Raw genomic sequence first — 16,917 nt, forward strand, 5'->3', positions numbered from 1 at the left:
CCAACATACCTTCCAACAATCATACACTACCAACATACCTTCCAACAATTATACACTACCAACACACCTTCCACTAATCATACATTACAAACACACCTTCCAACAATCATACACTACCAACACACCTTCCAACAATCGTACACTACCAACACACCTTCCACCAATCATACATTAAAAACATACCTTCCATCAATCATACACTACCAACACACCTTCCACCAATCATGCATTACAAACACACCTTCCAACAATCAAACACTACCAACACACCTTCCAACAAGCAAACACTACCAACACACCTTCCACCAATCATACATTACAAACATACCTTCCATCAATCATACACTACCAACACACCTTCCACCAATCATGCATTACAAACACACCTTCCAACAATCATACACTACCAACACACCTTCCAACAATCATACACTACCAACACACCTTCCACCAATCATACATTACAAACATACCTACCACCAATCATACACTACCAACATACCTTCCACCAATCATACACTACCAACATACCTTCCACCAATCATACACTACCAACATAACTACCACCAATCTTACACTGCCATCACACCTTCAACCAATCATAAACTGTAAATAAACCTTCGGCCAATCTTACACTGCCATCACACCTTCAACCAATCTTACCTTCCACCAATCATACACTACCAACACACCTTTCACCAATCATACACCTTCAACATACCTTCCACCAATCATACATTTCAAACACAACTTCCACCAATCATACACTACCAACACACCGTCCACCAATCATACAATACAAACATACCTTCCACAATCATACACTAACATCACACCTTCCACTAATCATACATTACCCGTATACCTTTTACCTATCATACACTACCAACATACCTTCCACCAATCTTACCTTCCACCAATCATACACTACCAACACACCTTTCACCAATCATACACCTTCAACATACCTTCCACCAATCATACATTTCAAACACAACTTCCACCAATCATACACTACCAACACACCTTCCACCAATCATGCATTACAAACACACCTTCCAACAATCATACACTACCAACACACCTTCCAACAATCATACACTACCAACACACCTTCCACCAATCATACAATACAAACATACCTACCACCAATCATACACTACCAACATACCTTCCACCAATCATACACTACCAACATACCTTCCACCAATCATACACTACCAACATAACTACCACCAATCTTACACTGCCATCACACCTTCAACCAATCATAAACTGTAAATAAACCTTCCGCCAATCTTACACTGCCATCACACCTTCAACCAATCTTACCTTCCACCAATCATACACTACCAACACACCTTTCACCAATCATACACCTTCAACATACCTTCCACCAATCATACATTTCAAACACAACTTCCACCAATCATACACTACCAACACACCGTCCACCAATCATACATTACAAACATACCTTCCACAATCATACACTAACAATATACCTGCCACCAATCATACATTACCCGTATACCTTTTACCTATCATACACTACCAACATACCTTCCACCAATCATACACTACCAACAAACCTTCCACAATTCATACACTAACATCACACCTTCCACTAATCATACACTACCAACATACCTTCCTCCAATCATACACTACCAACACACCTTCCACCAAATTCAATCATACACTACCAACATACCTTCCAACAATCATACACTACCAACATACCTTCCAACAATCATACACTACCAACACACCTTCCACCAATCATACATTACAAACACACCTTCCAACAATCATACACTACCAACACACCTTCCAACAATCGTACACTACCAACACACCTTCCACCAATCATACATTACACACATACCTTCCATCGATCATACACTACCAACACACCTTCCACCAATCATGCATTACAAACACACCTTCCAACAATCATACACTACCAACACACCTTCCACCAATCATACACTACAAACATACCTTCCACCAATCATACACTACAACATACCTTCCACCAATCATACACTACTAACATACCTTCCATCAATCATACACTACCAACATACCTTCCACCAATCATACACTACCAACATACCTTCCACCAATCATACACTACCAACACACCTTCCACCAATCATACACTACTAACATACCTTCCACCAATCATACACTACTAACATACCTTCCACAAATCATACACTTCCAACAAACCTTCCACCAATCATACATACAAACATACCTTCCACCAATCATACACTACCAACATATCTTTCATCGCTAAGTGGAAAACATGTTTAATGTCATTCCACAGTAACATATGTCAACCTGTTACTGGTTGTCAATAAAGCACGTACTAGAATAATTATGCTCTCGTTGTTTATGTGAATCAAACACAAATGACCAAGAATGACTTTCTGCAGTAACATATGTCATCCTTTTACTCATGTGTCATAGCAGTTGTCAATACAGCACTTACTAGAATAATAATACCCTCATGATAAGTTAATGAGACAGGCAAAATCTAATGTAAACCAGGTGGTTGAATTATAATAAATATAACTTTATTATTTCAGTATGTTTGGTTTTAATGTATTAATTTACATACTACACTAATTAGGGCCCCGCCTAGTGATGGGTCACCCTATAGTGATCAGTCTGTCTGTCCATCCGTCTGTCAGTAACAAATTGTGTCCACTATATATCAAGCGAACCGTTATAATTTCAAAATGTAAATATACAGGAATACATTAATTCTACAAATATAATAAGAATTGGTGGACGCCCTATGGTGATCAGTCTGTCCGTTCGTCTGTCCGTCTGTCTTTCCGTTCGTCCGTCCGTAACAAATTGTGTCTACTCTATATCTTTGAACCCTTATCTTTTTAAAGTTTATACTTGACATGTATATTAACCAACACCAGAGGGTGTGTCATTATGTATGTACAACTTCCTAGGTAAAGATCAAGGTCAAAAACTTTGGTTTCAGTTTACAACCCCATGTCCTATGGTCAAGATCGTGTTCGCTCTATATCTTGAGAATTGTTATGATTTCAAAGTTTTTACTTGACATGTATATTAAATTACACCAGAGAATGTGTCATAATGTATGTACAACTTTCTAGGTCAAAGGTCAAGGTCAAAAACTTTGGTTTCAGTTAACAACTCCATGTCCTATGGTCAAGATCGTGTTTGCTCTATATCTTGATAACCGTTATGATTTCAAAGTTTATACTTGACATGTAAATTAACAAACACCAGAGGTTATGTCATAATGTATGTACAACTTTCTAGGTTAAAAGTCAAGGTTAAAAACTTTGGTTTCAGTTGACAAATCCATGTCCTATGGTAAAGATACAAATTTTGACCACACATTATTTACAGCTGAACCCACAGAGATGGCTCCCATCTCAATGATGTCTAGATTATTCATGTTCTTAAACAGTAAAATCTCAATTATTTGTTCATGTATCTCTTTATTATGTCACTTCATATTTGTTGTTTGTTTAGGTTGACTGGTTTTATGTCAAGTATTGTATAGGTAAAATTAGTACAACAATTGCCTATTATTCAAAGAAGATGTATATTTGTATGATTGATAAAAGAGTTTTTGATTGTATTTCAGGGTAAGACTCCTTATGATTTGGTAACAATAGAAAGCCATGATTCTGATGAGATAAAAAGGAAGAAGAAAGAAGTGATGGACTTCCTTAAGGTAAATATTATATCTTAGTTAATAAGAGATATTTACAAATATGTTGACAGATTGTTAGAGACACAACAGACTTGGTACATTGAAGTTACAATAAAACGGTTGCCTGTTGTTTTCAATGTCATTGTAGTATTTGTTGTCAGTTAACAATGTACCCAGTAAGTTGACAATTCCAAGCTTGTTGCCTATGGCTAATATAGATGTTGGCATATGCGAAAGACAAATGTTTGAAATCAGTGTCTCATCTGTACATGTTGGATGTCTTTATTTTTTGTGTCATCAGCTTGCTATCTCCTAGGTATATACATCACATCATCTCCTTGTATGTATACATAATGTGTATCTCTGTGCGGAAAAGTTGATTTACATGTTTATGCAAATATGTAATAATCATATACTAAAACAAAATGCACATTTTAACAAAATGTTTAGTACACTGTCAACCTGTGTATAGATTTGAAAGCTTTCAGTATGTAGCGGGAAGACAAAGCCACCTACATAGATAAAACCTCTATGAAATGAGTAAACTCAGTGACGTTAACTTTCTTGCACAACCTTTTTAAATTACATACAAAAACAAATAAATCACATCATCATTAAATAAGCATTGTGCGGTAAATTTTACTCATGTGTGATATGGCATAGATAGAAAAACAATTACTATGGGGATTAAACATGTGGAAAAGATGTCAGACCACCAATCCATTCACTCCAATTTAGAATGTAAAGTTCTACTGTGAAAGTACTTTTATTCGTGGGGAACCAATTTTCATGGTTTAAGTGTCCAACGAAATCAAACAATTGTTGTCCAAATCAAGACAACGAAAGATCCCCATGTAGGTTTGACTACTAATATGATCTAGAGAATATATTGAATATCACCAAATCTGAGAATATAATGATCTATAATAGTAGTCACTGGCAAAACACACTATGAACTACAACTGCAGGCAATTCCCATTTAATCTTTAAAATCTTAACTGTACAAATTTTGATCTTTTAATTCTCATAAAAAAATATTTTTGATTGATGAAAGTCAGATTTCCGGTATTAATATGCTATGATAAAGTGTTCATTTTATATATCATAATTCTCGTACATATATATGGGAAATAATAATTTTATGCTGGGCTTGCTTTTGATTAAAGAATTATTTTACAATTCAAGATACATTTATAGCATTTGTTTATGTAACTGTTTTCCTTTTGTGACATGTTTATGGCCTAATTAACACCTTTGATGGTCTATAATCTTTTGGTCACTCTATCTGGGGCTACTGAGTGATCACTACGATTTACACTTTCAATGTTTACTTTGCAATTTCCTTCAATCTAGACAATTTTTAACCTTCGTTTCAAATTAATTGAATTTTTCAATTTTATTATTATTAGACAACTAAAATCCACAAATTAAAAAACCCTTGAACATGTAAATGTTGCTGAAACATGAGAAACATGTCCAATATCACTACACAGAGATTTTTTCTTTACACGTGACTTTTGAGTTCCTCATTTCGAGGCGCATTAGGGATGTTGTCCCATATTGGAATCCATAGTTCTGATTTTCCAGATATTTTTATGTGATCTTCATCGGTATGACATTCTGAATAAATCTGTGTATTTTTGTCCATTTCTGAAAAAAAATTAAGTTGTTTCAGCACTATAAGGCAATGACACTTTTATCGCTATATTTATTTATTTTGAATACAATGTGTATGCATAATTAGTTTCTTCCAGTATACCTTCACTAGTCAAAAGAAGGACAAAACATCTGAAGGTAACTTTAAATTACAATATACCGGTTAAAGCATTCAATAAAATTTTCTGGTGCCTTAAAGTGCATTTTGACAGAGAAATTATGCAAAAATGAAGATTCATGAAAAAAAACCACCAAAATACTTAGAAACTGGGTATTTTATACTGGCCCAAGACCACAATTAATGACCCGCTTTTCGTTGTTCACGAATATAGTTCCCTTTAATTATAGTGTATTTTTTCTTTATTTTTTTTCTTTCCCTTTCTCATACGTTTCTTAGCTTTTCTGGGGTGGAAATGAAAGAAGAGAGCTGAAATAAACTTTTAGATGTTTTATTTTAACTGAATTTGAACTGGAAAGGGTAGTTAGGCCAGGTGCATAAAGTCTTTCGCAAGACTTAATCAGTGGCAGGCAAAACTAATAAAGCAAGCAGCAAGTTGCAACAATTTTATATAGTAACTGGTCCAAATAGTAATAATGATGCGAAATCAATTTACAAATAAATAAAGTCCAAATGTTCCAATTAATAAAGTCACTAATTTCACTAATTCACAGTTAAAGTTAAGTCCAAAATGTTCGTAATATTCCAAGTTGATGTTGTCTGGCTTGAATAGTTACAGTTGTGTTGAGCTGTCTTTTAAGTACGGGTTTCTCCTGAGTAGCTGAGCCTGGGTGGCTTTTGAAGCACTTCTATCTGGATCACACCGACGAGACTACACTGGTGACTACATCATGACTACATTGTGACTGCTTCGTGACTTTAATGATTTCAAAAAGTTGACTGTACAATTTATAGCACATCTTATAAGAGCTCAAATTATGACGAGTATTACTAACTATAAATTTATGTAATTTGAGTAATCACAATTTACTACAAAACTGTCAAAGGTAAAATATAAGAATACATGTAGTGTCAATTTAATTAAGCCAATTAAAAGATAAGTTAATTATATTACTTTTGCCTTGAGTAATTAGTGACATGCTGACAGAACAAAAATTACCTGACATAATAATTTTACAATTTTCTTTTTTTATAAAATCAAAATAAAATGTTTTCCAAAAATGACATCAAAAACTTTAAATACAAAAACTACCCTATAACACATCTCTTGACTTGCCTATAGGGGTATGGATGTGTATTGGCCAAATTTGTATGATGTAAACATGCAATTTTTCTGAAAATTGTATATATGTTTGGACTTGTACTGTACATGTGTACATTACACACACAAAAAAATAGACAAAAAAATTGGCAATTTTTTTTAATGCAACAAAACGTTATAAACATGATAAAGAAATGATAGAGGAATTAATTGTGGTCTCAGGGTCTACTGTAGAAACCACTATAAACTACTGTAAACGTCATTTGCATCATATAATTAGAGTGCAATGAAGTGCAAATTTTTCAAACTTGTTCTTTCACATAATTCTATTTGAGAAAAATGTTTTTACATGTATTTCAGTGAAAATCTTTTATCAGTGAGAAATCGACATGATGTTTTTAAAGGACATCACACTTAATATGGCGTCATTAAATAACGACATATCAAAATAATGCTAATTATAGTTTGCAGTGTTACATGAGGAACAGTTGCCGCAAGGTTTAACATAAGAATATGGAGTCGAAAAGATCAGTAACCAAGCATTTTCAGTTAATATCAAGACCATAGCAACAGTTTTCATATCAGTATATTTTTAACATACCGACTGTAATTTCAAGTGCATACATACCATAAATAAACAATTTAGAGCTTGCCAAATAAAACAAAATGCTATACAGTTATTCAGGACTTATTAAAACCTCTAGTTAGCCATCACAGGTTTAAAAATAATGATATGTCTGGAACTGAAATAAGACAAAAAATTTACTGAGGCTGTGTTATTATTTGGTTTAAATACATAACTGAGAGAGCAAAAATCAAATTCTTGAAAGTTTTATCGCAAAGAAAGAAACTTGCTTCTTCCTTGTGGCTTATTAACCTTCATTTAAATCTTTTATATTAGAAGCAATGAGTGGTATCTAACTAGCTTAATAGTTGAAAAGGTGCATCAATTTGATTTCAAAAGGTTTGGCCCTCCCCCTTTTTCACTGAGAAAAGACAATATCTTGTGATTTTCTAGTGTGCATTAGAAATAATAATTCATGAGTTTCTTAATACATGTACATGTTTGTCTGTTTATTTATTTGCATATGATATCTAATGACCAGGGGTCAAATCATTGGATAAAAGCACATGCGATGATGTACCTCACTTTACTCGTATGAAGTGTGTTATCTCCCTTGATTATCAGGTATTCCTGTAAACCGGAGTGATAATGTTTACTTGTTTACTCACAGCTAAAACTATTATTTTAGTTCATGCCTTTTTCAATTAATAAACAAATTCCTTCGGATCTCTCGGGGGTTAACAAAGTTAGAATTGTGCCTAAAAAAGTGTTCATCCCCGTGCCAGTAATGCATTTTAAAAGGGAAAATTTCATTGAGTATTTGCTGGTATTTATCAATAATGTTTATCTAAATTCATCTGGGATATCTGTGTATAAATAAAAAAGAACTTATGCCACGCCAATTTAATTCCTTGTTCGACGGACCCGCCCGCACCTATTTTTTTCAAAATAGATTTTTTTTATTTTTTTTATATTCCCGCTTCCCGCATCCGGAATTGTAATCATGTCTATATCCCGCATCTTTTTTTGTTGTAAATATTATAAAAAGATATCAACATTTTCAATTGTTGTTAAAATCACAGTCTAACCTGTATATAACGATTTTAAACCCAAAAGCACCCCATCACACTGTAAATATCTGTGTGAATATTTATTTCAGCATGAAAGCGATTTATCCCACGTGGTTGTGCTCCGAATGAAAACAGTAGAAATACCTGTACAGAAAAAAACATTGGTTTCTTTCCCCCTTACTTATATTCCCTATCAAAATTGTTCGTTGTTAAAATAAAGTACAAAGAACTTCTGAAGGATTTGCCTTCAACTGCAATTATGTTGTATGCTGGCGAAACAAAACTATCCATAGCCACTGCAAGTTTATGCACCTGTCTTGATTGATTCAGTGGCCTGTCGTTCAATATTTCTCGTTTGTTGATGTGGGTCATTGATATTTTCCGGTTTCAACTGGATATATGTAAATTAGATAGTTGGTTTTCCTGTTCGAATTGTGTACACTTATAATTTTGGTGTCCCTTATAGCTTGCTGTTTGGTCTGGATCAAAGCCCTGTGTAAAAAGTCGTACTTTGACCTGTGTTGGTTATACATGTAATCAGGTTGGGAACAACCCTCCCTCAGACAAGGGGTCATTTTACCGTTGTAGAAAAGGAAAAACAAATACAAAGGATAATTTGTATAGTGGTACTATACAAAACCTTTAAAAACTAAGAATTTTTTACTCAAAAAGAGGAGAAATACATCATATTTTAAACAACTTTTCTAAAAGAGGGGTCCACTTATTTTGAATTATATGAAAATTGTGTTAAAGTAAAGGTGTTAACATGGTTTAAGTCCAGAAATATTACAAAATTCTTGGACATGTTTTGACCATTTAATACAAGATAGATATATAGTTCTTTGGGAAAATATGAGCCCTTTTGTACTGAAAAGTGTTTTTTACAAAGAAATATATAATAACTTATATTGACCCCTCATAAAAGGGATATCTATAACATTAAGGGGTTGTTCCCAACCTGATTTTGACTTAGATGGAGAATTGTCTCATTGTCAGTCACACATACATTAGACCATATTTAATTATAAAATTATTTCTTGGTGAACAGAGTAAAAATACTTCATAAATTAAAGAAATGTCAAAGTACAAGTGATATATCGAGTTTTAATATTGTCAAAACCTACTATTTTATGTTTACAAAAAAAAATATAATTGCTCGCCTTTACTTTTCAAGCTTCGCCTCAAAAATTTGCAAATTAAATATATTTTTATTAAAATTTTCGAATTGCTTGCCGTCCCAATTTTTGGAGTCCAAAAATCTGTAGAACAAGAAATTAAATTGGTGTGGCCTAACCATCATTTTCACAATTTTCTCTGGTGTACAAGGTGAAATCATCCGTAGATCACTCTAAAAACATCTGAAAATCTTCTTGTAATTTGGGTCAATATCTTTAATTGTTTTTACATAAGCGGTAATGGTAACGTTTTTTCCTGTATTTCAGTCCATATCGTAAACTTGGATATGTATGATAGCTCGTTTCGAAGCTGTGACATTTTCACATGTGTGGTTAAATTTTCGGGGTACGAAGTGAGATTACTTTTTCCGTAAATTAGCATACCCTGAACATCCTTTTGTGATTTGGCTCTTTGTGGTTAAATATCCCCTTTTTAACACAATAAGTTCTTTGAAAATTTAATACTTTGAACATATTTAATAGCTCCATAGTTTTTACACATTTATTCTATGTTCCTCTACTTTCCTAATCACCTCAAATGGTTAAGTTAAAAACATGTCCAATGTCACTACACACAGATAATTTTTTTTTACACCTGACTTTTGAGTTCCTCATTTCGAGGCGCATTAGGGATGTTGTACTATATTGAAATCCATAGTTCTAATTTTTCCAGATATTTTTATGCAATCCCATAGATTTGTATGTCATGTGCTGCTATTTATAGGCACTTATATATATATATATGTTACAGTAAATAGGTGAAATTAGGAATTACACGTAATTACTAAACATTTCAGTAAATACATGTAATTACTAGCCAATTTAGTAATTACATGTATTTACTAGTTGTTTCAGTGATTACTGGTATTTGCTGATTTTTTTTGTCATTTTTACAGCTATATACTAACTTGATATTTTTGTTATAAAACTGAAGATATTATTCAAGATACCAATTAGGAAAGTAAAAGGGTGTGTATTTTAGGGCTAACTTAATTAGGGATTAAGGAATATAAAGCACATCAAAAGTGTATACTATTTAGTGTTTGTAAACTGAAACTGGAAAATGGTTGTTTTAACAGTTTTGAAACTCCCTAAAAATCATTTTCAGCATGCAAGACAATGATATCAATCCACTTTTGAGAAATGCATTAAATTGTGAGACGTTTATAGGCAACTTCGTCACCTCTTTTTGCTGATAGACATCGATAATGCCGAGTTTGGTTGAATAATTTTGATAGTTCTTAAAATCTCATAATTTCCATGAATCTAAATCTCCATCAGGCATACTTGCCCAATGACACAAGTTAAATTCCTTTTACAAAATATGTTTATTTAAGACTTCTTTTGTCAGACTGTAGCGATGAAGCTGACATTCTTCTCAAACAAGTTTATACACTTTGATGGTGTTAAGAGTCACATTTCACATTTCTGTGTTTCTATTATTTATGAGTTTTAAAGACCTCCAAACTCAAGCTTATAAACCTGCAACAAAATTTTATCATCGTTTTTACTTGTATAAGAATCATCTTTTTGTGGATTGTATAAGTCAACTAATTGGTCCATCCCTTTTGTTTTACTTTCAATGTTGTCATTCTGTTTCTTTTTGTCGAAACTGCGACTATTGTCGCAAAAGCGAGACATAGCAAACCATTATGTCGTCAGTGTAGCGTCCACATATATTAACTATGTGGTTAAAGTTCTTCACATTTTGATAACTTTCTTAAATTATCCTGAATTTCTACTAAACTTGAACAGAAGCTTGTTTATGATCATAAGATAATTTCAAGAAGTAAATTATGTAAAAATAAAATATTTTTTTCCATATTTTACTTATAAATTAGTTTTTATGTCAGATAACATTACATACACACTGTAGTTAAAGTTTTTACAATTATAATATTTTCTCAAAATATCCTGGATTTCTACCAAGCTTGGATAGAAGCTTGTTTATGATCATAAGATAATACCCATAAGTAAAGTTTGTAAAAAAATAATTTTTTCTATATTCCTTATAAATGGAGTGACTTCGTTTTTTTCCCAGTTAATATCACGTACACTCTGCAGTTTTTTTAAAACATTTATAAGATTTCTTAAACCATCCTGGATTTTAACCAAATTTGGACAGTGCATCTTACAGCACTTGTCAAAGATAGTTTCTGGAGTAAAATTTTAATATGTTTTTTCCATTTTTGTTGAGCCTGCGACCTACAGCAAAAGTAGGCGAGATAGTGGTTCAGCAAAACCTTACAATTTTAAATCTGAATACATCGGTAATATATCTCCAGCTAGGGGTTGAATTTGGGTAACATGCATACGTATTCATTGAGGTCCAATTATTCACTTGCAAGTGCACCAGTAACAAATTGACTGCTAAAATGTAATTTCACTATATCATTTTCATTAATGATTGAACAAAAAAAATCATATTTCATTTTTGGAAAATGATGCAGTCATTGTTCCATTACTGCGGACCTGAACTTCATTACATTTCTCTGCCTACCGCGCTTGGTTTTGTATTTACTATTTTCCATACAAACTGGAATCTGCTTGTGTTATCATTATGCATGATCATTGTTTACAAATGTAGTTATCAGCCAGGAACCAGTTTACACTCAGTTTCATATTTACTAACTGGTTTCTGCTTGTATTCCATTACACTCGAACAAAGTGTTGTAGTTTGACGGGAACCAGTTTATAATTTGTAAAGTACAAAACGTAATCGGTTATTGTTCATTCCGTTTTGGTGTTTCATACCGACTTAAATGGTTTGAATAAGCTTAAGACCCTTCAAACATTAATGTGATAGGTATATTAAAGACTGTTTTACAAAAGGATGGAACTGTTTTACTTTCAAAGTCGTACTATAGTGATATCTGTCATGTACGGATTTCCACCCTGACCGGTTATTTTCTTCTTTTACACGTGCTTTTGAAACTTCCTGTTTAAACATCACAAGTTTCAAAATTGTTATTTGAGTGAATTAAACTTATTTTTATAATCATGAAGCGTTCCAGAATCATTTTCAAGCAGTTTCTTCTTCTCTTTGATGACGGAAAATAGGTTTTCTCAAGAAAATTCCGCAAACGATCGCAGAGGAATTGAAACGTACAAGTCAAGTCGGCACCTGGTTAAATTGGCATATAGTCAAATTGGCACCTATTTGCATTGACGTCAATTCGGCATCCAATAATATTTGTTATAATATTTTCTATTCAATTAATTAATAACTGTTACCAAGTTGAGAAAAATAAATATATACACAATGTACATGAACACCCAAAAATGTGAAAGTTATTATTTAACTCTTTTTGCTTAAATACTGAAAAAAATTCTGGCAACCCCTTTCTTATTTTTCTCTTTTTGCTTAAAACACTGTTAAAAATATATATTTAACATGGGTGATGAATTGACTATATCAGGTGTCGATTTAACCAGGTGCTGATTTGTCCAGGTGCCAATTTAACCAGGTGCCGGTTTGACTAGAATTCTTTGACAAATGTTTGAAATTACCTGAGTTTCATTAGACCTTTGATAACAGTAACAAAAAGATTATTTACTTAATATTTTGTGGGAGAAGGGGGTTCAGACTGTGGTATCAGGTCTGTTCGCACCCAATACACGTTTGCACCCTACACGTTCGCAGCTCGCACGTTCGCACCCAAGGTCCGTTCGCACTCTACTCATTCGCGCCCAATTTTAATTCAAATTCAAGTTGAATAATTGGAAAATCATGATTGTTGTTTTAAATTGCTTTGGTGTAAATACTGAATGTTTTTATAGCTTGGTATGAGTAAAACATTGAAGATTTTAAAGGAAAAACACAAAAGATAATTGTTTTTAACAGCTTGGTCCCTTTGATCTGAAACAAAGAAGCAATAAAATATAGGAACCAAAATATAGCAATCCACTATTATAACCAATGATAAAATTTATTCAACACACAGAAAAAAACATAGTCAGAATCTCACTTCATTTTGAAACAAGTCAATGAAACAAAGTTATAGCAATACACTAACCAAAACATGATTAAGAGTTATTCAACACAAAATAAAACGTTGACAAAATACCACTTTATTTAGAAAGGATTATTATTATTTTTAACAATACCCTATCCAAAACATGATTAAGATTTATTCAACACTTTATTTTGAGACAATGACAACAATTATACTTATAAGAAAACACTTGCTTACAGAGTTATTAAACACAAAACCAATTAAGATTGGGTGCGAACATGTAGGGTGTGAAAGTGAAAGGGGGCGAACATGAGTGGGCGCAAACGTGAATGGGCGCGAACAGACCCGGATTCAGACTATGTACCAGTGAGAAATATACAAGCCTTTCTACGGTATTTATTTGTACAATTCGGGTAGTCTTGACCTATTCATTTGTCTTAAAAAAAACAGCCAGTTGTCACCTTCACTTCACACACACACATATACAAATATCAATTATATGCTTACGAGACATGTTGCATTGTTAAACTAATTAAGGTATGTGAAAATCAAGAGACTTGCATAAAAACTATCCCAATATAAGAGACAGTGGCGTCATTTTTCCTCAGAGCTTTTAGCTCTTTGATTTGTATATCTCATAGCAAATGCTCCTATAGCAAAAAGGTACATTTTAGGCTAATCACTTTGTAAGAGTACTCACTGTTCTATAGTTGGTGTTACCATAACTTTTGATCAACTGACCATATTACAACATTGTTTTAACAGTTAGTAAATAGGTGTAATAATTCATTTTAAAATTAGTAATTACTGGTAATAACTGGGCCGTTTCAGGAATTACCTGTATTTACTAAGTGCATTGGGTATTACATGTAATTCCTAAATTTTAGTAATTACATGTAATTCCTAAATTTTAGTAATTACATGTAATTCCTAATTTCACCTATTTACTGTAACATATATATATATTATATTATGTAAAACATTTGTATTATATATTATTTTTGGGGGATTAAACATTAGGAATTTAATAGTTCAACAAGTGAGTGATATTACCTACAGTTCATTTTAACTCATTTTTCAGTCTGTCATATCAGAGAAATCTTCAGGAGTCACCTCTGGATTAGAGAAAGAAGGTATTTTTAAACTATATTTCTTCAGTTTTAACACATTATATTATGCCGCCACTCTAGGAATTGCAGAATAACGAAAGTTTTCCTTACCTTTTTTTCAATTATTTGATAATATCGGAAATCTTATTACGTCGTAACTACAATTCCATTTCTTTTTCATGAATGTGACCTACCTGTTTCCCTATACTATCGTATTATTATTTGTCTGATTGTCTTTTTCATTTTTAGCACTGGCGTTATCAATTTATTTTTGATTTATGAGTTTGACTGTTCCTCTTTAAGCAACATGTCTCATATAGTTGATGTATGGAATGATTAAAGGTGTAAATGTCCAACTGGCAGATGTTATCTGACTTTAGCGTCATTTTCATGGTTCTGTGGTTACGTTTAGTTTCTGTGGTTTGGTCTGTTTTTCTAATACAGTATGAATTAGGTCTACTTTATTTGGTATTTGAAATAATGTTAGGATAACTTGTCCATCTGACAGGTGTCATCTGATCTTGACCTTATGTTCATGGTTCATTGGATATAGTTAAATGCTTCTGTTTGGTATGTTGTTTTGAAACTGTTTGCTCTAGGGCAACTATATTTGGTGTATGCCAATATTTCACGATGTTCATGTCAGTTTGGTATGATTTACTTGAGCTTGACATCATTTTTATGCTTGTTTTCAAAATTTCAATAGGGAACAAACTTTATATAATTGTATCAATAAACCAATTTTTGTGAGACGTTTCGGCCATTGGCCTTCTTCAGTTCTTTATTTTTCTTCACAACTACATGGCTGACATTACATTTGTATTTTCTTTTTAATTTTCAACTAATTTTTATGGTTTATTGCTCAATCTTTAATTTTAGTTTTTGGTCTGATTATCTAATACTTTTAGCAATAGGTCAACTATATTGGGTGTATGGAATGTTTGTAAGGTACATATGTCTGTCTGGTAATTATCATCTGACCATGACCTCATATTTATGAATCATTGGTCATTGTTTAGTTTTCCTGATATTAAATTTCGTTAATAACAAAATGTTGCTAATCTGGAATCTAAACACATTGTATTTAGCTTACCCAAACAGCTGGATATAGTTATTCCTCTTTAATTTGGTTAGTTTTCTCTATTACCACTTTTCATTAATTGGACAATAAAGCATTTGCCAAAACTTTTAGTAATTTCCAAGAGTTCATTATTAAATAGTGTCTCCAAACTTTGAAGTAAAATAGTTTGACCTTATTTAAACATTTCATACAAAATCAAATCAAAACTTGGTGTTTTTTGATTTTTTTTAATGAATAAATCGCTTTACAGATTTATTTTTCTGAAATCCTATTTATATCAGGGAATGTGAAGACTGTTTGATCATCTAATTTTTTTAAAAGAGTCTTTCTTTCAAAATGCATTTATATTTGAGGACCGATCATTCAAAACCTTGAAATAATCCAACCAGTCATTTCCAGATACGAATTGATCTGGTGAACTATTTGTGTTGAGATATCTCTTAGTAATGACCAATAAGAACTAGGATTATTTTCATATAAATTGTCAAGCTTTTCTATAATTGATTTTCTGCATTATCTGGCTTTTAATTTGATAGCTTTTCTGTTTATCTTTAACTGACTGAAGAAAGCACCCATAACTATTTGATCATTTCTATATTTATTATATAACTTTACTTTGTCGTATAACTTTTACATTTAATTTGTTATAGAAGAATCAAACCACCTGTTTTCATTTGGTAATTTGTAATTTTTTGGAAAATGACGCAGTCATTGTTCCATTACTGCCGACCTGAACTTCATTACATTTCTCTGCCTACCGCGCTTGGTTTCGTATTTACTATTTTCCATACAAACTGGAATCTGCTTGTGTTATCATTATGCATGATCATTTGTATAGTTATCAGCCAGGAACCAGTTTACTTTCGGTTTCATATTTACTAACTGGTTTCTGCTTGTATTCCATTACACTCGAACAAAGTGTTGTAGTTAGATGGGAACCAGTTTAGAATTTGTAACCTACAAAACGTTATCGGTTATTGTTCATTACGTTTTGGTGTTTCATACCGACTTAAATGGTTGAATAAGCTTAAGACCCTTCAAACATTAATGTGATAGGTATATTAAAGACTGTTTTACAAAAGGATGGAACTGTTTTACTTTCAAAGTCGTACTATAGTGATATCTGTCATGTACGGATTTCCACTCTGACCGGTTATTTTCTTCTTTTACACGTGCTTTTGAAACTTCCTGTTTAAACATCGCAAGTTTCAAAATTGTTATTTGAGTGAATTAAACTTATTTTTACAATCATGAAGCGTTCCAGAATCATTTTCAAGCAGTTTCTTCTTCTCTTTGATGATGGAAAATAGGTTTTCTCAAGAAAATACCGCAAACGATCGCAGAGGAATTGAAACGTACAAGTCAAGTTG

At 32.6% G+C, this 16,917-nt stretch overlaps 1 protein-coding gene across 1 annotated transcript in view; it reads left to right on the forward strand.

The window, feature by feature from the left end:
- The window catches only part of LOC134684944 (uncharacterized), a 57,549-nt gene that overhangs the window by 13,654 nt on the left and 26,978 nt on the right, over positions 1–16,917 (forward strand). Inside the window, exons 7-8 of the mRNA XM_063544264.1 lie at positions 3,647–3,736; positions 14,439–14,490. Of these exons, the coding sequence (XP_063400334.1) occupies positions 3,647–3,736; positions 14,439–14,490 (142 nt within the window). The remainder of the gene's footprint in view (positions 1–3,646; positions 3,737–14,438; positions 14,491–16,917) is intronic.

This window comes from Mytilus trossulus, chromosome 9 (genome assembly GCF_036588685.1).
Source record: "Mytilus trossulus isolate FHL-02 chromosome 9, PNRI_Mtr1.1.1.hap1, whole genome shotgun sequence".
NCBI lineage: Eukaryota > Metazoa > Mollusca > Bivalvia > Mytilida > Mytilidae > Mytilus > Mytilus trossulus.